General features: G+C 31.9%; 1 protein-coding gene across 1 annotated transcript; it reads right to left on the bottom strand.

Annotated features, from left to right (window-relative positions):
* Positions 1 to 1,318: 1,318 nt before the first annotated feature.
* Positions 1,319 to 27,516, bottom strand: LOC143045854 (uncharacterized). The gene is made up of 12 exons (XM_076218654.1): positions 27,276 to 27,516; positions 25,578 to 25,696; positions 24,346 to 24,465; positions 22,060 to 22,146; positions 18,289 to 18,352; positions 14,317 to 14,379; positions 13,751 to 13,791; positions 4,727 to 4,813; positions 3,686 to 3,771; positions 2,979 to 3,048; positions 2,612 to 2,651; positions 1,319 to 1,809 (listed from the first exon to the last, which is right to left on the bottom strand). Exons 1-12 carry the CDS (start codon positions 27,478 to 27,480, stop codon positions 1,781 to 1,783), a joined length of 1,011 nt encoding a protein of 336 aa, XP_076074769.1. The 5' UTR covers positions 27,481 to 27,516; the 3' UTR covers positions 1,319 to 1,780.

The following is a 27,516-nucleotide window of genomic DNA, read 5'->3' as shown; positions in this document are numbered from 1 at the left end:
GCTACGCACATACCAAATATAGTTATCCTATTACTCATAATAAGAGAGAAATTAACATTACAAAAAATCTTAACTGTTTTTTCAAGTAGTCATTGAACAATGAAAATGAGGTCAAGGACAATGGACATGTGACAGACTGAAACTTCATAACATGAGGCATCTTTATACAAATATTAAATATAAGAATAAGAAATTAGTTTACGCCGCTGCCGGATCACTCTCCCTATGTCGAGCTTTCTGAGATAAAAAACATCTAATTTTCAAGTGTGTCTTACATCACTTTTTTATATCGTCAAAAAGCTGGTTTCTGTTGACTGGTTGATTTTGCTGTGGTGTCCAATCAAGTCATCTATTCTAATTTTATTGGTTGATTTGTTGTATTGATTTAAATTGCAATGTATGTAGTATGGTTTTTTACATGGATTTGATCAAAGATATAGAAGGCATAAAATTAATGAACACATAAATTACCAAACTTCAAAGATCTTTAATTTTCCATATATTGAGCATAAAAATTAGTCAAAACAGACAAAATCATTTAACTATAAATATTGTATCATTTAATCATTCAACAATTTATTGTGACACTTCACTGTAAGCTGAAAAGACAAACATTACAAAGGCACTTCACACATAATATCTTACTGTATGTAGTTTTTGTATTTGAAACATTAATAATTTTAATTTTAGCGGTAAAAATGTCTAATCTTAAGATATTCAAGAAAAAGTTCATTTTCCAAATTTACCTTACAATAGAAGAGACATAATTTCCCCCTCTAAATGCAATATACATATGACTCAATTGTCAAGCTGTATTGGGTATTTATTTGCATATCTAAATTTCTATCATTTGTAATATATGGTTTTTAACATTTTATTTTGTACACAGAGACAATTTTTAAATGTGACATAAAGCTTCTTATTTCATATTTTATGAACAAATTGATAATTTATCACATCAATGTTCATTGAAAAAAAGTTAAATCTGTTTTTTACATTCCAGTTTGCAATAATTGAAGGTGTACCCGGTACAATAAATTACCAATCTAATAAGTTAAAAGATAAGAACGTTTGATTATTAAAAACAATTGATTTAGTTCCTGCATTAAAAATCATATGCAATAGACTTTTTTGCCAATAAATTAAAGGTAAATATTTAACTCATAAAGACTACATTTTAAATCTCTTCTAAAAAATTATCATATCACTAAACTACAAACCAAGAACAAAACTGAGATTTATTAACAAATAATGGTTTGCTATGTGGTAGGATTAATAAATAAATACTTTCTTCCTCTATACTGCATACCTATGACATTGTTTTGATATATTCCATAACAAATTACTCTTTCCATAAAAATACTTAAAATAATGCTGCAGTTTTGGTGGGTCCTTTTAAGATTACATATAATAAAGGATTTCTTAAAACAAAACATTCCTATTTAAAGTATACACATGATCAAGTTTCAATTTGAAAATTTTTGTAAGGAATGTTTTTTTGATTACACATAACACTGCATTCATACATAACCCTCACAAAATTAACAATATATCTAGACAAGTAATAACAGACATTAATGATCTAATGCTTAATAAGTTGTCATGTGACTGAAATATGTAAAATTTCAAAAAAAAGTAATTACTAAATATAAATCAAAATGACAAATTAATATATAGATAAAATGTTCACAACTAAATCCACAGATATGTTACTAGTTTGACAAATTAATATAAGTAGAGATAAGAAAGGGCTAACTGATACAACTATGTAGGATGTCTCTCACAATTTTACGTAGTACCATTTGTCAACTGAAATTAAATAAGATTATATATGAATTATTTATTCTTTCTCTTTTGAAAAGAAATGCATGACAGGTGCCACATGTGGAGCAGGATCTGTTTACCCTTCTGGAGCACTTGAAATCACCCTAGTTTTGGGTGGGGTTAGTGTTGTCCAGTCTTAGTTTTCTATTGTTTGTCTGTTTCTTTCTCTTTTTTTAGCCAGTTTATCAGTTGTCAGTTACTGATGAGTTTGAATGTCCCCCTCTGGTATCTTTCATCTCTCTTGTATACAATTATATGAATAAACACCAATATCTATGTAGAGTGAAATTATTTTGCATTTTGCTTTTTATTTTTTTTATTTTTCTTTTTTTGGGGGGGGGTTCTTTGGATGATAATCAAAATCAGTTTAATATTAGTTTTTCTTGCAAACAAAACAACACTTCATGGATTCACAACCTTCACATAGTCCAATTTTGTATTTGTTTGGGTTTTGTAGAGACTTGAGAAACATGAAACAATTAGATAATAATTAACAAACGAGTCATTGAATATTATCACTTCCAAAGTATAATTTAACACAAACTGACAAAGTTCATTATGTAGGGGAGATAAGTCTTATTTCTAATGTTGAAAATTTTTGTCTTTCATTAGAGGTATCATTGCAGATTTCAGTCTTTGTTTTGAATGCCTATAGAATTACTAAATGGGTGTTAAATCATCATCTTGAGTATTCTTGACTATATAATGAGTTCTTCAAATGAACCCTTATACACCACCACCAATAAAATCCATCTGTATTTACTAGTGATATATGAATTATGCATACCTGTATTTGATATATCTTTTGCTGATCCTGGCTCTGCACTCTGTAAACAACATAAAAGTTTATGTAATACAAACAAATTTAAGGAAAAAATCCCACCTTTTCAAAATATTGTCATTCAATACTTTTTTAATCCCAATTCCATATTTATATCATGAAATAGGAGTCTTGATACGCAATGAGCTTTTAAAATACAGGGTCAGTTACTTTGTCAACTGATGGTGTCTAAAATTCTCCTAAGCTAAAATAGTTTGGTGTAAAATTGATCAGCTAAAAAGTTTGATGTAAAATTAAAATATTGGGCATATGCCTGTTGAAATTGAACAAAATATAATTTCCTAAGGGTAAGGCTTTTGTACAAACAACCCACCTTTTTAACAATTGCTTCAGCATCACCTTGTTCTATTTTATAGGGACTGCCTGCTACTGTTGTGTTTTCACTGAAATAAAAAACTTTACCACTTAACAACATCATTACTTCTTCATTAAGAACTGTTAGTTAAAGGCATTAACACTGAATATAGTAGCAAATCAGATATGTAATCAGGCTCCAGAATTGTTTTAAAGTGATTTTAATTATTTTTTGAAGACTTAAAAACTGGAACTTTTTTTGTACAACTGGTCAAATTTTTATATAGTACAAACCTAACACAGTTCAACAATAATTGAGTAAAACTCTGCATGTGATTTGTTAAACCATCGAAGAATAATTTGTTAAAATGAACAGTAGAAAAGAGAAATGATTTTAATCTATTGCAAATTCTTTGGTAGTTAATAGTGCACATTTTACAATTAATCTCAACTCTTGTACGTGTTAAAATTAGGGTACAATTGCACACATGCATAGTAAATATCAGCATGCTCAAACATAAAGGTTTTAATCACTGAACTTTAAGCAACCGTCAATCTAACTTATTTTGACAAAATTGATCAGAAAGTTTAAAATCTTAATTATTCATAGACTTTCTGTTGACAAGTGTCAAAAAACATAAAAATGATAAAGGAGTTTTAACCTGATATGTCTCTTGCATTAAACAGTATCTAAAAGTACCCCTGTTATAACCATAATAAACTTACCATGCTAAATCATCACATTCTACTTGTTTTCCTATTAATCGCTGCCATTGTTCATTACATTCCTTTATCACTTTTTCTGAAAAGGCCTGAAAAAGTGATAATTTATTAATGGAATTACTCTTTAAATGCAAACACATATGTCAAATGATTTGTTTTGATGTAGCCAAGTTTTTCTTGTATAAAAAAATATTTGAATTGCAAAAGTTTACAGCTAATTTCCTAATGCATGTAGAACAAAACTTTGGTTAGCTTGCTTGCTTGGTTTATATAGTGTATAATCCATAGGATAACACCCAATCAAATTCAAATATAATATATTCAGGTTAAACAATGCCTATATAATCTGTTTAAAGATGTCAATCTTATTTACAAAGCTTGTATTAACAATTATACAAACAAAGCAAGCAAGCCAAACAAAGTTTTACTTTGCAAGCATTAGGAAATCAGCTGTAAAATATTCTGATTTTTGTACATCAATTACAATACATGAAATAATAGTCCTGACCATATCCACCATTCTCTGCATACTTTGAGAAGATATTGCATGGAAACAATAAGGACACTTGTCTTATTCTGTCAGAAAAACTAGTCGAAAATAATTAAATGTTGAGTTAAAGTGAACTCCTGCTTTGGTCAAATTAACTCAATATCACCAAATATGTTTAGATTTACCTATTTCAAAGCTATATAATATTGATGCCAATTCAAGCAAGAATGCAGTGCAAAATTGAAAACAAAACTTTAAATAATTTCATGCGTACGAAGCACCTTCAACAGTAAAGCTCAAAGCCAAACATTTGAATCTGAGGATGCATAAGTACCGAAACCGTTGAAGAGCTATATACCAAAATTACCTAAAATAAATAGCCAAATTCATCTAAAGTCAACTTTGCCTGAGGGAGTTGAAGACATAGTCTGGACACCATTTAAACACATGCAGTTATACATCAGAAAAGACCTTGACCTTTAAGATATTACCACAAGTAGAGTCATCAACAAATTTTACAATATAAAACACTTATAACTACAAATCACACCTACCTTATTTTTACATTCTCCATTAAATCCAAAATTATTCAGGGGTTTACCATCTGGCATCTTATAAATTGCAAACCATTCATTGGTAGCCTGAAAACATAATACAGAACTATAAAGTGGTTTAAATACTGTGCAAATGTTGCAATTAACAAAACTCTCACTCTAATTTCACTAATAATATTTTACCTCATGTACAAGAAAAGCATAAATCAATCATGAATTTGTTTAAGATCTGCCCTTAAATATCCACATGTATCTCTAGTCTTGATAAAATCTACTCATACCACAGATATCAATATAAGAGTTAACCAGATGCTCTGCAGGGCACAGCTTTATACGACTGCAGAGGTCGAACCCTGAACAGTTGGGGCAAGTATGGACACAACATTTAAGCTTGATACAGCTCTAAATTTGGATTGTGATTAAATAGTTGACACAACATAGGTTTCTGACACAGAATGAATGTGGTCTAAGAATTTAAACTTAAATATTTTAAATTGGACATTTACCTATAATGGTCCAATATTCAAAATCTAAATACATGGTTAGATTCAGCATATCATAGAACCCCAAGAGTTCAACTTTTGATGAAATCAAATAATGTTCAATTTTAGACCCTTTAGACCTCAATGTGGACCAATTTGATAACCGGGCCCAAATATTAAAAATCTAAATACATGGTTAGATTCAGCATATTGAAGAACCCCATATATTCAATTTTTGTTGAAATCAAACAGTTTAATTTTTGACCCTTTGGACCTTAATGTAGACCAATTTGAAAACAGGACAATACTGTGTAATTGAATATTTCTTGCTATTGCACAAAACTGTGCAATTGAAAATTTCTTGCTATTGCGCAATACTGTGCAATTAAAGATTTCTTGGCTATTGCGCAATACTGTGCAATTGAAAATTTCTTGCTATTGCACAATACTGTGCAATTGAAGATTTCTTGCTATTGTGGAATACTGTGCAATTGGAAATTTCTTGCTATTGCACAATACTTAATATAATAATTTTGGACCCCAGGTTGGATCAAATTGAAAACTGGGCCCATGATTTTTGATCAAATTGAAAACTGGGCCCATAATCAAAAATCTAAGTACATGTTAAGATTCAGCATATCAAAGAACCCCAAGAATTCAATTTTTGTTAAAATCAAGCTAAGTTTAATTTTGGACCCTTTGGACCTTAATGTAGACTAATTTGAAAACGGACCAAAAATTAAGAATCTGAATACATGGTTAGATTTGGCATATCAAAGAACGCCAATAATTAAATTTTTGATGAAATCAAACAAAGTTTAATTTTGGCCCCTTTTGAAGCCCCTATTTCGTTGGGACCAAAACTCCCAAAATCAATCCAAACCTTCCTTCTGTGGTCATAAACCTCGTGTTAAAATTTCATAGATTTCTATTAACTTATACTAAATTTATTGTGCAAAAACCAAGAAAAATGCTTATTTGGGACCTGTTTTTGGCCCCTAATTCCTAAGCTGTTGGGACTCAAACTCCCAAAATCAATCCCAACCTTCCTTTTGTGGTCATAGACCTTATGTTAAAATTTCATAGATTTCTGTTTACTTATACTAAAGTTATTGTGCGAAAACCAAGAAAAATGCTTATTTGGGCCCTTTTTGGCCCTAATTCCTAAACTGTTGGGACCAAAACACCCAAAATCAATCCCAACTCTCCTTTTATTGTCATAAACCTTGTGTTTAAATTTCATAGATTTCTATTTACTTTTACTAAAGTCAGAGTGCGAAAACCAAATGTCTTCGGACGACGATGATGACAACGATGCTGCCAACGTGATACCAATATACGACCAAAAATTTTTCAATTTTTGCGGTCGTAGTTTTAAATTTAGCTGTGTTTTATTATTCAAAATTAAACAGTGGAGTGTTAAATTCAAATTTATTAAAATGTCAAAACAGTAAACGAAAATATGTACAACATATGTATGATCACCTGTCACTTTTGTTCTTTGGACAGTTGTCATACTACAACATCTTATCTTTATATAATATAAACAAACTAGGACGAACATAATTGGAAGACATAATTCTTCGGTGCATATATAGATGTCACACAGGAAAACGAAGTTTAGGAAAGAAAGATACAAAAAAACACATTTTGAAAACATAATCTTTTCATAGCAAAGGACTAAAAGAGACAAATTACCTACATCCACGTATTCGAATAGTTCTCTCATTGCTAGTCATTCAACATGTACATCTCCTTATCTTAAAAGGAATGATGTGTGAACTCACAAAAGAAAGTTTTTTTTTCTGGGATGAAATATGTAGGAAAAGTTTATACACAATATATGTATTACTCCACCATACAGGCATAAAAAAGTAAGTACAGAATTGTTGGTTTCTTCTTCACCAGTTTAAATTTGAAAGCCAGATTTGCATGTTGCCAATTGAAGTTAATCATTGATAAGTTAAGAACAATTGATGACCTATTGACCAACAGTGAGATATTGATAGAACATTTACACCAAAAACTATTAATATCTGTGCAGAATTTGGCTATCTTAAACCTTGAAGTTGGCACACCAAATATTAAAAATTATTTTACAAATCATAAAAATTACTTCTAAATAAAACAGTAAAAGTCGTATTTTTGGTCCCTATAGAAGAGTTCGAAGTTGTGAGGCCTTCTAATCAGTTTTTTTGGTTTAGCTATGATTAAAATGTATTTCTATCAGGGAAAAAATTAGTATATAAAATGAGGGTTGTATAAGTCTTATCATTTATACTATTTTCTATTGACCTACAAGGTAATACAGTTATGGATATTTTCTTTAAGAAATGTTCATGTTCATACCAAATTCAACCGACAAAGGCTAGTACTTTTTTCATTTCTTTTTGCCAAGTTCTCAATAATTTGAACTTTATAATGCATCTTACAATAAAATCCTGCAGACTTGCAGTATTTTGAAAAAAATGTGAAGAAAGTACAAACTATTGACAAACTGAATATGTTCATCCTGTACAACCCTCTAACAGAGTGACTAACACAACAATCAAGTGTATTTAATAAAGTTGAGAAGAGGCAATAAAAATGTTGACCAAAATAACATACAAGGCAGCGAATGACATTCTGAAACAGAAAATATAAAACCCTCATCATATGTTTAATTTTTGTCAACATATACCATGAGTTGTTTAGTTGCTGTCTACCAAATTTGTTTAAGGTATGAATCAGGCCTCTCATTTTCTCTATTGAATTGTTTCCCATTTTGTCTTGCAAGTTTCTTTTAGAGCTCACCAAACTGTACAGATTTAGCTCATTGTTTAGAGCCACTTAGTGCCCGAAATATGGAACACCATGACTGCCTTATGTTGATGATTAGCATTATATGCAGTGTTCAAACCATTATATGCAGTGCTCACACCATTATATGCAGTGTATCTTAACCAGAATTAATTTAGGTCAAGATGACTCTTTTTTCATGGACAATTGTTACTATCCAATAATAGTAAATTGTTCTTTTTTTTGGTTTGTTTCAATCTTTACCTAAATGCAAAACTTAAATGCATGTTTTTTTATTAGTTGTTAGTGGCTTTGAACTAGCTATCAGTAACTGCGAGTACTCTCAGATCAGTACTTAGGGTCTTTTTTGTTGTTGGGATATACAAGTACCTACCCACGTCCACTCTATTATTTTGTTAGATGTATTTATATTTGTATCTTTCTGATGAGTTAAAGGGAAATTCCGCGATTTTTTACTTATCATCTAATTATGTTCATCTTAACATAAAAAACACATTTGCAAAGTTTTAAATTTATATTCCTTCTAATAACGGAGAAAATCAAGTATTTGTAACTTTTTTGGTTGAATTCTCGAGTGGGTCGTGACGTATTAGCCCGATTTATTGAATTCTGGGAAAAAATAAAATCTGTTTAACTCTTATAGCTTATCGACAATATACGTAATTAAAAGCGCACAGCTGACGAATGGTCGAAGTTATAAACCACAATATAAGAATGAACGAAAGTGAATATGCATATATATACCGTTTTGTATTGATTGAATTAAACTCCTATAAAATTATCTCTAGTAAATGTTTTTGAATAAATTTAATTAATTATTGTTGAGATTTTTTTCATAAAATATTTATTGAACATTTATACTGATATTGAACTGAAAATATTTCAGTTCTATTTACCGTTATTGTTTTGATAATCATTTCAATGCAACTAATGTGTGAGCAGAGTGTGTATATTATTTTGTAAAGGTCACTGTTAATTCTCGGCTTGAGGTCAATTCGTTTACCTTGTAGCTATTTAGCCGCAGGTGTGAGTTCAAGCGTACACAGGTATAAATGTTGTTATTTGGAAAGGATAAATAGAAAGGATTAGAGTATATGCTGTCATGATGTTAATACACTAAGATTAAATACACGATGAGAATAAAGATACAATAATTAAATTGTGTAAATTAATTGAAAATAAAATTCAGATTCGTAATTCCGAAAGTGTATAAAAATAAAAGGAAACAATTTTTGATTACTTTCTTAGCGGCAATTGGCGTAAAGATTCAAATATGAAGCAAAAAATAGTAGTTTTAATCTTTAATAAAAACTAAATGCAATATTACCCAATTTGATATACCATTGTACATCTGTTTGATATCATTGACTTTACCGGAATTTCTTAACTTGTATTCAAATCTGGCTGTGTTTAAATGCTAATAAAACTATTGCAATTTTAAAGTTTTTAATTGACAAAAAAATACAACATACAACATGCATAATTTTTTTTTAGTTTCTTTTTAACATTTTATTCTTACATAATTAAATTCATTTGACAATCATTTACACGAACTTTTTGTGAAAAGAATACTAATTATCTAAGCTAAGGCATTATATCTTTTGAGGATTTTTGAGGATTTTTTTTTAAAATTCTATGATAATAGTTGTGCAATGTTGAACATGATAGCCGTCATTAATCCAAATAAGTAATACAGTAGTTGTAATAAAAGTTATACTTTAGTCATGCATTACAGATATTGACGAATTTATAATAGTTCGTTCATACATCGTTGTTCATGAAACAATCATTATTAGTATACATGTAAGTTTCCTGACGTATAAGAGCCATTGAGGATGAGCTCCGGAGAAATCAGACTAGTTGCGTTTCGTTCGTTTGTTTGTTGGGAAAGGAGAGGAAATGCAACCGCTTGTACAGATAAACGACAGAATTACCATACAAGCATTTATAGTCAACACAATCAGAAAGAGTTCCCATCGTTAGACGGGGAATATGAAGGCTTCCAAGAATGAACAAGTGACATGTCTAACTCTGAACAGTTAGAGAACAGACTATCGACATCGAACGCTTGTTCTTGATATTTGAAACTGCATGCATATATATACGTATACGTTTATGATATAGTGATGAGTTCTGACAAAAACTAAATTCCTTCATGGTTATATCTTGCCATACGTTTATATTGGTTTGTAAGGTGATTACTCAAAATCGTTATTTGAAAATCCTGTTTGTGAGATGTAGATTCATTTCAATACAGAAATTTCGTCTATATATTTCACAAGTGTATGACACGGAGAAGCTCTGAAGGTTCATTACTCCCATTTTGTTTGGGTGTGAACCATCGATGTTAACAGCAATATCAAGGAATAAGGTGATGATGGTAGAAAGAACTATGGGCGTCATGTGGCAAATATTACATGCATATCGGACAATGAGTTGTCAATCTGTATGAAAAGTTTTCCAATACAACCATATTATTGAGAAGGAATGTTTACATGCTATACTCTCGTACTAGTATTACAGGGTTCTTGTGGCGTTCACCTTAGACACACATCGTTTTAACGATGTTTAAAAAAAGACAGAACCAATTTAATGTCATATTTCCCTATTTTTTAAATATAACTAAAATTCTTTTATCTGACAAGAATATCCCTATTTAGCGAACAAGTTATTTATTCTTTTTTCGGTTATTGAATACCAAGAAAGAAAATAAATCCCGAAATTAATTTGAAACTTTGATACTCAAAAGTTTCCCAGCAAAATATTCACATCCCCTGGGGATAATTAGTGTTCGTCCAGTGGCATATATAACAATTGTGATGACGAATTCCTTCCTTTGTTTGAGAACAATCTTATTGAAATATAAATCTGTGATTTTCCTAGGTCCACAGCTTCAATGAACCAAAGCAAAAGTTATACATCGACCTGTATTTAAATCAAATTGGTTCTCTTCTTCTTTTGGTATACAACTGTAGTCTATCGACATTCGATGATTACATACTGTTGGCATACGTTGGCTAGTCTATTTACAACACTTTTACCCCTATTTATTCAAAATATATGTTTTTTTCTTATGTTCAATGTATACACGCATATATTTTAAATTGCGCTATAGTTCCGTAACTTTATATCCAGTCGTATAAACGAATCGTCGGCAAGTGCGTACATTTTTTTAAATCAATATTTCTGGTCTGTTCCAATCTGTCCTTCACTATTGACAATGACTATATATTACATTTTCCCAAATTCACCCTTGGAAAAAATATTTAAATAGATTTTAATTTCATCAAATCTTATTTTTTGGGTATTATTTATATATTATGAATTATATTCTTTACACCAGAAATGTTATTTATAAACAAGCGTATGAGTTTAGTAATAACAAGTAAGACAGAGTTGTGTATTATACATCTGATAGTTCAAAATGGAAAGTTATAAGTTATAAGTTATCAGCCGTGTACACTGATCAATACCTGCAGAAGTGAAACGATGCATGAACTTGCAAGCCCGACAGGAAATCGCTTGAATACCTGGACGTGTCACCTCACACCCCTCACAATACCTTTGGAAGTAATACCTTTAGTCATGCTGGTGATCAGATAAGGGAAGATCAAAATATATTTGAAAAAAGTTTATTACTTTAAAGAATTATGAACAAATTAGATTTTCGAAAACAATTTTCACGGAACACTTATTTATGATTTCAACTTTGACTTTTCACCTAATTCCAATATCAACAGTTTAAAAACAACAGACCATGGTAATTTAAAAAAAGTAAGAATATTTTCCGTATCAAGTTAGTTAGTCGTATTAAACAACCGTACGATTGACAAGATATCGACACGCAATTACGACTACATCGGTTACTGTAGTTTTGTTTCTTTGTGGTTTATAGACATATCGTTTTTATTCATCGGGAAAGAAGACAAGATGGCGGATCTCGGAGAATTGATACTCTAAATTTTAAATCGATGGTGATCGCTTATCTAGCGGAATAAAACTTTAATATCTATGAATTTGAACATTTTTATACAGAATGAACATAATATCAATTTTTGATTTTTTTGCGAAGTTTCCCTTTAAGCCTTTTTTCTGATTTTCATAGTTCATTCTTATGTTGTTCTGTTACGCCACTGTCCCAGGTTAGAGGAAGGGTTGGTATCCCACTAACATTTTAAAACCCGCCACATTCTGTATATATGTGTCTGTCCCAAGTCAGGAGGAGCCTTTATTTCAGTAGTTGTTGTTTGTTAATGTGTTATATACATGTTCGTTTTTCGTTTGTTTGTTTGTACATAAATAAGGCTGTTAGTTTTCTCGTTTGGAATGTTTTACGTTTATCATTTCAGGGCCTTCTATAGCTGACTATGCAGTATGGGCTTTGCTCATTGTTCAAGGCCCTACTGTGGCCTATAGTTGTTCATTTTTGTGTCATTTTATCTCTTGTGGAAAGTAGTTTCATTGGCAAGCGCACCACTTTTTTTCATATATTAACGTGCAGACTGACGAACAAACGTAGTAAACATTTTATTCACCCCCACAAACTCAGTTTTCATAAGAGATGATAACTTTAAATGGAAAATGTTAAACTGGGTCTTGAAAGGGTAAATTTCTCTTATGACAGTTTATATCTCTATATAAGACTGCTGGTCATATTTAGAAGACAAACTGCCTGGGGTGCTAAAAAGCTTGTATAAAAATTGGAATAATTGATGTAAAGTTATGTTAAACACCAACAATGAAATGCTTTAAACTGCATTTTCCATATCTGTTGGATACTTATTCATGTAAAAATGCCAAATTCTGAAAATCGATGCCAAAAATGACTCTATCAGGACATATATAAGCTAGCGTAATATGGCACTTAGGTGTTATAGAAAGCTGACCATTTTATTTAAAAGGTAATTAAGCTTTTTAAAACTGAGTACTGACTATAAAGTGGCACCTTGCTAAAGTTCTTCAGTAGGAAATGAACTTGAGGAATATATCAAACAAATTTTCCTTCGATATTTCATTAACTAAAATTTTCATTACTTAACTTACATTATGCCATGCGTATTTCTTACGACGAATAGAACTAGTTCATTCATTCACCTCTTAGTTTCATCTTTTCCTTACTTATATCAATCAGTTTTAAATATTGTATACTGTCTTAATGATAACATGACTTTAATTGTTTGCTGGGCATTACCATATATGGATTTGGTAATTTCCGCTAAAAAAAAACGGAAGTTTACCAAATCATCTCATCATACATCAAACATCACCATCACCTTCATCAACAAAAAACGTATAATGTTGTGACCACTTCATATAATGTAGTGACCACTTCATATAATGTTTTCACCACTTCATATAATGTTGTGACCACTGCATATAATGTTGTGAGCACTTCATATAATGTTGTGAGCACTGCATATAATGTTGTGACCACTACATATAATGTTGTGACCACTACATATAATGTTGTGACCACTGTATATAATGTTGTGAGCACTGTATATAATGTTGTGAGCACTGCATATAATGTTGTGAGCACTGCATATAATGCCGATCATTAACATAAGGCAGTCATGGCTTTCCATATCGAAAGCTGCTTACACCCTTGTCAGTTTGTCTTAGTTAATAGTTGTCTTATTGGCAATCATACCACATCTCCAGACAGTAAGGGATAGCTGAGCTGTAAATACTAATGGTCTGAATGGACAACAGTTCAGCTTTAATGTCACTGTCTTATACAAACCTTTAAAAATCCTGGCATAAATTTTTCTACATCATCAACATCTGTAAAAAAACATTAACAAATGGTTACTTTTGCAATTTACCTGAAATAATGAAGTAGACATTCAAAATTCAGGTTATTGAATTATAACTTTGCATCTGTTTTATTTATATTCAATTTCTGGTTATTGGAGGTCTTGCATTTTATCAGATGAATAACAAACCTTCTGTCAAACAGAACATATCAATGTACAAAATGTGTGTTATTTAGGTACTGTTTAATTAATTATGTAATTCACAATCTTCACATGAAATATGGACTCATATTCCTTGCACTGTCAAACAAAGGAGAAATAGGGCACAACTATGGAACATGAACCCATAATCTATGTGAAGTCCAAATAACAATTATATTATGCTAGAGTGTCTGGATATTATCTTTTACATTTTGACCATTTTTTATTCACATGGTATATCGGCTTATATCCCCTGTCAAGTAAACAAATCAAGTTTCATGGTAAGTTTGGATAATTCACTCCAGTATCATATCAGATATTCCTTCTTTAATCACTTTTTTGACTATCTTACCATTTAAATCTTTGGCTAATGGATCTGTTACATCTATAGCTATTATCTTCCAATCTGTTTCACCTGAAATATAAACACATAAACTATTGACACAAAGATATGTCTCACCTGTTGGCAAACAATTGAGAATAAGACAATCTGATGTAAATCTATTGGCAATACAATAAAAACTTACTTTTCTTCGTCCAACATTATTACAAGTTCAAATATACTCAATATTTGCTTTTATATGGTTGAACATGACACATTGTTTTTTTTTCTCTCTGTTATATGAAATTGACCCTTGATTTATTTAATGAAAAAGGATTTCAATGTGGAATATTTTAAGATAAAGGAGGAATGTGTCCAAGGACAAGAATGGGATGGACAGAAAGATAGGAGGTATGGTCAAGGGTAACACTTAACACCCCTGCAATGATATCTAGGTGTTAAGGAGCCTGGTTTATGTCAAAGAGACAGCAATCAAATGAAACAAAAAACAAGAATGTGTCCATAGGACACGGATGCCCCACTGGTACTATCCTTTTCTATGTATAGTGGACCATGAAAGTGGGGTAAAAACTCTAATTTGGCATTAAAATAAGAAAGATCATATCATAGGGAACAAGTGTACTAAGTTTCAAGTTATTGCACTTCAACTTCATCCAACACTACATTGACCAAAAACTTTAACCTGAAACTTGCACTTTATGGTATTTCTATGTTCAGTGGACCATGAAATTGGGGTCAAAACGCTAATCTGGTCTTAAAATTTGAAAGATCATTTCATAGGGAACATGCATACTAAGTTTCAAGTTGATGACTTCATGATCAACTTCATCAAAAACTACCTTGACCAAAAACTTTAACCTGAAGCGGGACGAACAGACAAACAGACGGACGGACGCACAGAACAGAAAACATAATGCCCCTCTACTATCGTAGGTGGGGCATAAAAACAAGACTTTTATGTCATGTTGAATGATAATATAGCAAGTTGAAAACTAAATTGTTCATTGAAAATCAAAATATAAAATTCAAAACATATACATGCACTATACATTATGTGGAATAAGAAATAGTGTCAGATTTATCAAAGGACTAAATACATAAAATAGTCATATCATCATCCAAACAAATAAACACTGAAGGGCATGAGTGGGGATGTCTGTAACACTTTTTGTTCTTTTATGCAGGGTAATAGAAATAATAGGACATTAATGAAATTGGCCCATTAGCTGATTAGTGACAGGAAAATATTTTGTTAAAAATTGTTAAAAATTTACAAAATTTATGAAAATTGTTAAAAATTGACTGTAGAGGGCTGTAACTCCTTAAGGGGTCAACTGATCAACAATATCTCTATCTACAATAATATTCAAGATAATAACTAAAAACGGCAAAATTTCTTTAAAAATTACCAATTCAGGGACAGTAATCCAACAATCGGTTGTCTGATTCGTCTGAAAATTTCAGGTCAGATAGATCTTGACTTGATAAACAAATTAACCCCGTCAGATTTGCTCTAAATGCTTCGGTTTCAGAGTTATAAGCCAAAATCTACATTTTACCCCTATGTTCTATTTTTAGCCATGGCGGCCATCTTGTTTGGTTGGCCGGGTTATGCCACACATCTTTAAACTAGTTACCCCAATGATGATTATTGCCAAGTATGGTTAAATTTAGCCCAGTAGTTTCAGAGATTTTTGTAAAAGATTACAAAAATTTACGAAAAATTGGTAAAAAATTACTATAAAGGGCAATAACTCCTTAAGAGGTCAACTGACCATTTTGGTCATGTTGACTTATTTGTAGATCTTACTTTGCTGATTATTATTGCTGTTTACAGTTTATCTCTATCTATAATAATATTCAAGATATTAACCAAAAACTGCAAAATTTCCTTAAAATTGCCAATTCAGGGACAGCAACCCAACAACCCATTGTCCAATTTGTCTGAAAATTTCAGAGCAGCTAGATCTTGACTTGATAAACAAAGTAACCCCATGCAGATTTGCTCTAAATGCTTCCGTTTCAGAGTTATAAGCTAAAATCTACATTTTACCCCTATGTTCTATTTTTAGCCATGGCGACCATCTTGGTTGGTTGGCCGGGTCACACCACATATTTTTTTAACTAGATACCCCAATGATGAGTGTGGCCAAGTTTGATTAAATTTGGCCAGGTAGTTTCAGAGGAGAAGATTTTTGTAAAAGTTAATGACAACGGACGACAAGTGATGAGAAAAGCTCACTTGGCCTTTCAGGCCAGGTGAGCTAAAAACTGGTCATTATTAGTGGTGTATACCTCACATCAAATGGACTCAAACAGACAGACTATTCAACAAGATTTATATGTGTCAAAGTGTATCAGTGATTTCTAATGTAAAGAAATCAACATCAATTACACATCAATCTTTGTTTTCATGAAAAATATCAGCTAAATGTATAACTTAACAATCCATTTAAAGTGTTGTTATGTTGATAAAGATTTTGAACATATTTATGAATGAAATTGAAGATTTTTTTTTCTGAATGCTTCATTTGAAATTTGAAAGAAAACCCATAGATTATTGTCTGATAACTACTGAATCATTAATAAATTTTGTAACAGCTGTTTCTATCTGCAAACATTTAGACACGTTTATGATAGCATTTGTGAGTAATACAGCTCATAAATGTTTATGAATGAAACAAATGTGTTGACCATTTTTTCAATAGAATGACTTTAAAAAAAAAAAATTAATTCTAGTGTGACAAAATAAATTTTACAGGTCTCACCTTGTTAACTTTCCTAAGCAAAAACCTATGCATGGATTTTATTAAAGAAAGATAAGACTTAAAATATGCATTATGCGAGTAGGAATAATTCGAACTTCATAAATTAGTTCATTATATTTTGCTAATCCCAACAATTTAATGTTTATAAGTTCTACAGGGTAAAGTTTTCTTTGTTTTTCAATGTGTACTTACATATCTGTCAATAAAACATACTTTGGCAAATGATATCTTTTGAATTTGAGTTATCTTACTTTGTTCATAGTTTGTTTTTTAAGTATCAAAGGAAGTGATAAATCCTTGAAGATATGGGTATCAAACCAATGGCTCTTCCTGAAATCTTTATCACCCACCAGGGGTCAAATTTAAGCTTTTTTTGTGTACTGGCCAGCCAGACCAGTGGCTTTAGAAATGTACAGGTCCAGCTGCAAATCTACTGGTCCTACATTCATTTGACAAACACTGATATAAATGATAGATGTTTACTTTTATTTTCATGCTTTCTTTTACATGTATGTAAAAAAGAAAAAGAGAGAGTCTCACTCCTGATTTTGATAAAGGCTTTGATAATCTCAATGATTATAAAAATCAGGATCAAGAACAGAAAAAATATCAACATTGTCTTCCACATCATCACAATCCTCACGACGACCATAGGGTGCCTGACTGGACAAATTTTTTACATGTTATATAATTCACTACATTGCAATCGACTATTTTTATTGTAACAATTCGCTATCTTTTTCTGAAGATTTTTAATATTTACGTTTCCCTTTTTCAATTTCATAAACTTTACTCGATCTTCTTCTTGAGTGACATTTTTTTTTATCTAGCAATCCTTCCAAATATTTCCACATTTTGAGTTGTTGTGAAGGGCGCCCGATATGAATTAACTTGATCAATTGTAAAATTGTAAAAAATTTAGTACCCCAAGTACCGTGAATTTTATTTCGCATGTAAATTTGTTTGCACACAAACTGACGATGCAATCAGTGATTTTTTTCAACAAATTTCTACTGGCCCGCCGGACCACCAGCTGACAAAATTTACTGGTCTAAAACCACCAGCTGACAAAATCTACTGGTCCGACACAAATTCTACTGGTCTCGGACCACCAGACCAGCGCCAATTTCAACCCCTGTCACACACCCACCCCAAATAACACTACCTTAACATCACAGAACATTAAAATGTATAGGCTATATATTGCTATTACCTTCATCAACTAAACACATGGTACCTAGAACTTTCACTTGTATCACAGCCCCTCTTGGGTGTACCTAAAAAAAATGTTTAATATTAAAATATATGCATGTATAAAAATTTGGATAATTATCCTGATCCTGAAACTGTATCATATACTTTATCAACCAGGACACTTTCCTTTTCCAAGCCTGGTTGATTTCAATCAATAAATCACAATGATTTATACAAGGCAGCTGTTTTATGATCAATCAATAGATCACAATGATTTATACAAGGCAGCTGTTTTATGATCAATCAATAGATCACAATGATTTATACAAGGTAGCTGTTTTATGAAACCATCAATAGATCACAATGATTTATACAAGGCAGCTGTTTTATGAAACCAAACATAAATTGCCTGCATCTTTTGGCAGTTATTACATCATATGTTAATGTGTAAATACACAGTTATTACATCATATGCTAATGTGTAAATACACAGTTATTACATCATATGTTAATGTGTAAATACACAGTTAATACATCATATGTTAATTACAAACGAAAGTGAACCAACGCCTGGTGAGTCTGTAGTACGGTAGAGTCCATAAAGTGGATACCTCGCCGGGTATGCAGGGTCGTTATGATAAAAAAACATAAAATGTAGAGAGTCTTATAACAACAACACTTTAGGGACTGCTGCAGAAAATTTATTGATCGACATGTTTCGGTGCCTAGGGCACCGTCATCAGGATAAAAACAATACATAAAATCATGTTGAAGTACAAAATCGGGTTGTTAAAATTTAAACGTCACAATGTTACAATGGTAAGTAACGTTATTCATAGCAACGTACTGAAAGTGAAAGTGAAAGTTCATTGCAAGTATGTAAATAAACTATAAAAAAATTAAAATAGAATGTTTTTGTTGTGAAAATGTTTGTTAAAATTATTCTGCCAACATGTGTGTGTCCTCTTGCATCGTGGAAAGAATAATACAATAAGTTGTCAGGCTGTGTATAGACTGTATAGGTTGTGTGGTCTGAATGTTCTGTTAAATTTCTTCCCCAAAATAGACGACATTTTATCAGCAATTCCGTACCATTTCGACTGGCTTCCCTTGGCCAGAGGTACTGCTTCCAATCGCGTCAGGAATGCTGTAAAATGTTTCGGTCGCCGAGAGTAAAGGACAAAGTATAAATATCACTGGTCTATGTTGAATTTAAACTATGTGTTCGTTCATCAAACTATCGGGAATGGCCAGTAATCCGTAAAAGTGGTTGTATCTCGAGGGTTGTATGTTTGATTAACATATTTTCGGGAGCATCAGATTGAATTTGAAGAATACGAAATCGGGTGCATTTAATTTCAAAAGAATTCTGTTAGAGAGAAATAATTTCCTATCACTGTTCTTTTCCTCCTTAAGGCTCGTTTTAGGTTAAGATGGTCCGTTATTATGTTAATCAAACATACAACCCTCGAGATACAACCACTTTTACGGATTACTGGCCATTCCCGATAGTTTGATGAACGAACACATAGTTTAAATTCAACATAGACCAGTGATATTTATACTTTGTCCTTTACTCTCGGCGACCGAAACATTTTACAGCATTCCTGACGCGATTGGAAGCAGTACCTCTGGCCAAGGGAAGCCAGTCGAAATGGTACGGAATTGCTGATAAAATGTCGTCTATTTTGGGGAAGAAATTTAACAGAACATTCAGACCACACAACCTATACAGTCTATACACAGCCTGACAACTTATTGTATTATTCTTTCCACGATGCAAGAGGACACACACATGTTGGCAGAATAATTTTAACAAACATTTTCACAACAAAAACATTCTATTTTAATTTTTTTATAGTTTATTTACATACTTGCAATGAACTTTCACTTTCACTTTCAGTACGTTGCTATTAATAACGTTACTTACCATTGTAACATTGTGACGTTTAAATTTTAACAACCCGATTTTGTACTTCAACATGATTTTATGTATTGTTTTTATCCTGATGACGGTGCCCTAGGCACCGAAACATGTCGATCAATAAATTTTCTGCAGCAGTCCCTAAAGTGTTGTTGTTATAAGACTCTCTACATTTTATGTTTTTTTATCATAACGACCCTGCATACCCGGCGACGTATCCACTTTATGGACTCTACCGTACTACAGACTCACCAGGCGTTGGTTCACTTTCGTTTGTAATTGATTTTATTTTTTATCGTGAACCCCTGCATTCCGTAAGGAAACCGCCGTTGCAACCAGCGCTAATCATACTAGCCATTCGCACAGAATAAACAAAGTTATATTTTATTGAGGCACCCACAGGAACCTTCCGAGAATGCTGCCATCAACCACAAGAAAAGAAATAGATAATAACGGACCATCTTAACCCAAAACGAGCCTTAAGGAGGAAAAGAACAGTGATAGGAAATTATTTCTCTCTAACAGAATTCTTTTGAAATTAAATGCACCCGATTTCGTATTCTTCAAATTCAATCTGATGCTCCCGAAAATATGTTAATCAAACATACAACCCTCGAGATACAACCACTTTTACGGATTACTGGCCATTCCCGATAGTTTGATGAACGAACACATAGTTTAAATTCAACATAGACCAGTGATATTTATACTTTGTCCTTTACTCTCGGCGACCGAAACATTTTACAGCATTCCTGACGCGATTGGAAGCAGTACCTCTGGCCAAGGGAAGCCAGTCGAAATGGTACGGAATTGCTGATAAAATGTCGTCTATTTTGGGGAAGAAATTTAACAGAACATTCAGACCACACAACCTATACAGTCTATACACAGCCTGACAACTTATTGTATTATTCTTTCCACGATGCAAGAGGACACACACATGTTGGCAGAATAATTTTAACAAACATTTTCACAACAAAAACATTCTATTTTAATTTTTTTATAGTTTATTTACATACTTGCAATGAACTTTCACTTTCACTTTCAGTACGTTGCTATGAATAACGTTACTTACCATTGTAACATTGTGACGTTTAAATTTTAACAACCCGATTTTGTACTTCAACATGATTTTATGTATTGTTTTTATCCTGATGACGGTGCCCTAGGCACCGAAACATGTCGATCAATAAATTTTCTGCAGCAGTCCCTAAAGTGTTGTTGTTATAAGACTCTCTACATCATATGTTAATGTGTAAATACACAGTTATTACATCATATGTTAATGTGTAAATACACAGTTATTACATCATATGTTAATGTGTAAATACACAAATATTACATCATATGTTAATGTGTAAATACACAGTTATTACATCATATGTTAATGTGTAAATACACAGTTATTACATCATATGTTAATGTGTAAATACACAAATATTACATCATATGTTAATGTGTAAATACAGTTATTACATCATATGTTAATGTGTAAATACACAGTTATTACATCATATGTTAATGTGTAAATACACAGTTATTACATCATATGTTAATGTGTAAATACACAAATATTATGTTAAAACATATTTTTTTTACTTATCATTTAAAACAAAATCTTCATTTTTGTGTACTTTTGTAGATTTGTTTAATTTCTTGGGAACCAATTATCATGGTTTGAGGAAAACTTACACATTCATGGATATTTAATTTCTCGGCTTTGGCAAACTCTGCATACATACCTTTAGAAAATTTGTACAGTAATTCATTGAACACTTATATGTTTTGTTCCCCAATACCCAAGAAATATCCAATGAATATTAATGAATCCATAGTAACCTAGAAATAACTATCAGACAATCATACCTTATATCCTATTTCACAGACATCTAATGGATCTTTGTCTCCCTTGGTTCCTGTTTCCTCAGTGGTATGGTCAGGATCTTCCCATGTCTACAAACAAAAGATTCTAGTAAAACATGTTTCCACAACAGTTTGTATTATATCTATCAATATTATTTTTTCAATCTGCTGGACCAGTTAAAGGTGTAAATTGACAATAAATGAACCAACTCACTATTTCATTTAGAGTTGTTTTTGGTTAGTTTATTTTTCTTTCAATTCAACTTTACTAAATTATGTAACATTTCTTGCATAACTTCCTCACACACAAAAGCCATGTTTGATTCATCCAAAGTAAAAACAAGAGTGCACACGCTGAAATGTCTCGCCTTCTATACTAATTATTGATATTATGTTGATAGTCCTAAGTAAAAAGCTAAGCTTTATAACAACTGTACCATAAACTTAACATTAACCAAGATAACTAAACAAAGACCAATGAACCTTGAAAATGAGGTCAAGGTCAGATGAACCATGCCAGGCAGACATGTACAGCTAACAATGCTTCTATACAACATATATAGTTGACCTATTACTTATAGTTTAAGAAAAATAGACCAAAACACAAAAACTTAACACTGTGCAATGAACTGTGAAAATGAGGTCACGGTCAAATAAAACCTGCGCGACTGACATAAAGATCATTAAATATTTCCATACACCAAATATAGTTGACCTATGGCATATAGTATTAGATAAAAAGACCAAAACTCAAAAACTTAACTTTGACCACTGAACCATGAAAATGAGGTCAAGGTCACATGACATCTGCCCGCTAGACATGTACACCTTACAATCATTCCATACAACAAATATAGTAGACCTATTGCATATAGTATGAGAACAACAGACCAAAACACAAAAATTTAACTATAACCACTGAACCATGAAAATGAGGTCAAGGTCAGATGACACCTGCCAGTTGGACATGTACACCTTACAGTCCTTCCATACACCGAATATACTAGCCCTATTGCTTTTAGTATCTGAGATATGGACTTGACCACCAAAACTTAACCTTGTTCACTGATCCATGAAATGAGGTCGAGGTCAAGTGAAAACTGTCTGACAGACATGAGGACCTTGCAAGGTACGCACATATCAAATATAGTTATCCTATTACTTATAATAAGAGAGAATTCAACATTACAAAAAATTTGAACTTTTTTTTCAAGTGGTCACTGAACCATAAAAATGAGGTCAAGGACATTGGACATGTGACTGACGGAAACTTCGTAACATGAGGCATCTATATACAAAGTATGAAGCATCCAGGTCTTCCATCTTCTAAAATATAAAGCTTTTAAGAAGTTAGCTAACGCCGCCGCCGGATCACTATCCCTATGTCAAGCTTTCTGCAACAAAAGTTGCAGGCTCGACAAAAAACAACCAAAAGATGAGTATGTCTAAGGACATGGATGCCCTTGTTTACACTTTGCAATTTTATAAGTTAAATAGAGGCATAACTCTTGAGTAGTAACTGACTTACAACACAAATTCTAATTCTGTCTGCTAGTTTTTGATCTTATGCGTATCATGAAATTTTGATGAAAAAAACATTACTTAGAGTGCTGAAAACATTTTTTTTTTGCATTTTTCCAAGTTGAAAAGGGGCATAACACCAGAACCTTGAGTGACTCACAACCAAAAGTACAAAGTACAAGGATGCTCCACTAGCACTACCATTTTCCATGTTCAGTAGACCGTGAAATTGGGGTAAAAAATCTAATTTGGCATTAAAATTAGAAAGATCATATCATAGGAAACATGTGTATCAAGTTTCAAGTTGATTGGACTTCAACTTCATCAAAAACTACCTTCACCAAAAACTTTAACCTGAAACTTGCATTATTATTTTTTATGTTCACTGGACCATGAAGTTGGGGGCGAAAATCTAATTTGGCATTAAAATGGGTAAGATTGTATAATAAGGAACATGTGTACTAAGTTTTAAGTTGATAGGACTTCAACTTCATCAAAAACTTTAATCTGAAGTGGGACAGACAAACGGAAGGACGAACAGACGCACAGAGCAGAAAACATAATGCCCCTCTACTATCGTAGTTGGGGCATAAAAACAGCTGCAATAACTAAGATACATCCATCTTCTTTCATACATTGACATTTGCAATGCAGATAACAAGTACATGTACAAGAAGATTACCAACTATCAAAGTACATTTACACCTTGTTCCAATATTAGCTTTTATCAATGTAAATAAAACGAGACAAAGAGAATGGGTACTTCACCTGTGGGAAAGCTCCGTAGTTCCAGATATACCCATGATGTGGGAAAACATTCTTTACATAGCGTAGTGCCCCTTTCTTCACATCTTGTCTTATTGGATTTAATTTTTCTTCTTTATTTATCTGTACAATAAAGATAACATGTTCCATGATAAACTTCCTACAAGACAGGTTGGAGTGGTAATTAGCTAACTTATAATGTTGTAAAAACTGATAATTGATTATTAGAAGAAGAAGAATTTTATCCAAAATTCAATAACAATAAAAATTTATACAAACAGATAATACTATTGATTACATTGATGAGACTATAAGATTTCTTTACAGTCTGAAATATTAAGTAAACTGATCTTTCAATTCATGCATGATATAATTTAAATGAATGAATCTTAATATTTTGTTTTTTTTGTTCAGTTTTATTCCCTTATAATATATAATTCCTTTGTTGAACAGCATAGAACACAATTTATCTAGAAATTTTTTCACAAGATTTTTGACTTCAGTTAATCTTTATATTTTTTTTCATGTCTGCTATTTCATACATTAAATATGATGCAACATATCTAATGTACATATCAATATCATGATAAGCTTTCAACATATCATCTTATTAAACACAGAATGGGTTATGTTAACCTTCCTGGTTTAGTTTATTTTTAAGATTTTTACACTTTCAAGCTGTTTAGCAGTACAGTGATTTATTAAAAATAAGACGATGTGGTATGCTTGTAGATGAAACAACTCTGCACCAGAGACCAAATGATTTGGAAATAAGCTATACATGTACAAAGTAGGTCTCTATACTGCCTGAATTATGTACAAAGTAGGTCTCTATACTGCCTGAATTATGTACAAAGTAGGTCTCTATACTGCCTGAATTATGTACAAAGTAGGTCTCTATACTGCCTGAATTATGTACAAAGTAGGTCTCTATACTGCCTGAATTAAGTACAAAACACATACTGCAAAGTAAGCTATTAAAGGCCCAATAATGACAAACAAAAACCAAAATAGAAAACAAAGGGCCTGATTAATGTAAAAGGAAAAACAAATATGATGTACAGCAACAAACGACGACCACTGAATTACAGGCTCTTATCTTCAGAAATTGCCAATTTTTTATCTTAACTATTCTAAATACGTTCCACTAAACATTTTTTTGAGAAGCAAGATTAAATAAATGGCATTTTTAAATATATATGTATACATCCTTTTTTCTTGATACCATTACCTACCTCCATTTTAGCATTAGACCACCTAGGAATTTCCACCACCATGTTTAGAATTTTTTTGTCTGCATCAGCATATAATGGGATGTCATGGAAAGGAGAAATGATATTGCCATTTGGTCCATCTGAAATGTAATCAAATCGTTCTTATCAATGTAAAAACTATCTTATTATGATCTATGTAAAAATTAAGATTGACAAACAGAGCAACATTGGCTGAAACAAATGTCACTTAATCAACATCAAAAACAATTTTGTTAACTCCCTAAGACATGGACAATGGGACAGTTAAAGGAATGAGAGTTGAGACAGTTTCAAAGTATACTGTAATCTAATGTGATTTTAAGATAAATGAATTAAATGTTGACATTTTTGAAAAATAATGTTTTAGATTGAGACAACTTCTTTGAAAAATATTCAGCAAGACATACATTTTTAGTTTATAGTGCCTGTTTACAATAAACAAAAATTTGACAATAGGAATATTTTGCAATTTATTAACAGAATATTTAGACATACATGTACATATGTATGTGTATGAATTTTGTAGAGACTTGATAAAAAAAAAAAGGTTTTTAAACAGCCCTTGCTCAAGAAAAAGTGCATCCTTTGGCCTTTTGTGATGCACCTTTCCCCTTTTCACATGACATGTTTCAAGTAAAAAAAATCCTACAACATATTTCCTTCTTGACATCAACCATTTACCAAATGTCTTCAAACTTATTTCAGAACCCTGACTTAAATATGAAATATGTACCAGTGAATTCAGATTCATCAGTAATTTCTTGAATTTTACAACCCTCACTTACATGTATCCCTAAGCCCTGAAACTGTTGTCATCAAAGGACTATACATAAAAAAATTACATATCTTAATGTAGCAGTAATAGTTTCAGAGTAGTAAAACATTTTACCTCAGGACAAATGTCTCCATTCAGGAAATGAGGAATTACCAACTAAATATCTAGGAGGAAAATATTAAGAAGAAAAAGTTCAATGAGGAAAACCACAATGTAGTGAATGTACACTGTTGAAATTTTCATTCTAATTTAAAAATCATATACAATATGCAATTAAAACCTGTTCACCTTCTTACAAAACTGATATTCTATTACTTAATGGGTGGGGTGTCCACCGACTGCCTATGAGTGTGGCCCACTCAATCCATGCCTCATTGATGCCCTATATAATCAACCAATTATTCACCACAAAAAAGGGGGGGCAGGCACCCAGCCCATCCCTTCTGATTTACTTAGTTTGGTAGTTGGGCTCTGACTTCAGGTACATATGATTTTTGTTAATCTGAGGATCCACAGCTCCCAATTTGGCCGCCCACTACCTTCATATTGGTTCAATCAACAGATCAAGAATCTCTTTTAACAGGATAATTCTAATGAATACTTCTACTTCTACCACTAAGTGGCCCAACGTCATTAAGTTGACTATCCTATCACTGTTTGGTGTGCGCTTGCATTACTTAACAAGTCCAAAAATAATTTAACAAAAAAAATAAAATATTATAAATCAGCTACCTGTTGCATGCTATGGGAACAACAGTCAACAAGAACAGGTAGACTAATCATGCTTATATAATTGATATAATTTAGTTTTGATGGGTATTTGTTTCCTCAATTTCTGATGCTTTAAGTTAAAGGTTTTTTGGTGGAACAAAGCTACCACTGCACTATTAAACTATAAAACTTACTGAAAAACATTCGGTATTCCAAAGAATTCGGACATCCTCGCTCTGTTACACTGTATGACATCGTCGCAAAGGCTGACCTAGAATAAAATATGCCACAGAAAGGAGATATATGTGTTTGCTGAAGGGTTAATTTAAGGGATCTTTGAAATATGCAGTTGTTTTTCAAAGATACCGCTAGTTTGGCAACTTGTCTCACACGTTGCATCGAGCGGAACTAATGACATCTAACCAATGACATGCG

The sequence above is a fragment of the Mytilus galloprovincialis genome, chromosome 9, assembly GCF_965363235.1.
Source record: "Mytilus galloprovincialis chromosome 9, xbMytGall1.hap1.1, whole genome shotgun sequence".
In the NCBI taxonomy this organism is placed as follows: Eukaryota; Metazoa; Mollusca; class Bivalvia; order Mytilida; family Mytilidae; genus Mytilus; species Mytilus galloprovincialis.
Note: the sequence above shows the minus strand (reverse complement) of the source record. Positions and strands in the feature narration are given on the sequence as shown.

Bases quoted from the DNA above. Each gene is read 5' to 3' on its own strand.
- LOC143045854 (XM_076218654.1), bottom strand. From the start codon at position 27,480: ATGCAACGTGTGAGACAAGTTGCCAAACTAGCGGTATCTTTGAAAAAC. The intron at 25,697-27,275 runs GTAAGTTTTATA...ATTACATTTCAG, and splicing joins GGAATACCGAATGTTTTTCA to ATGGACCAAATGGCAATATC. The intron at 14,380-18,288 runs GTAATAGCAATA...TTTATATTTCAG, and splicing joins CATGTGTTTAGTTGATGAAG to GTGAAACAGATTGGAAGATA.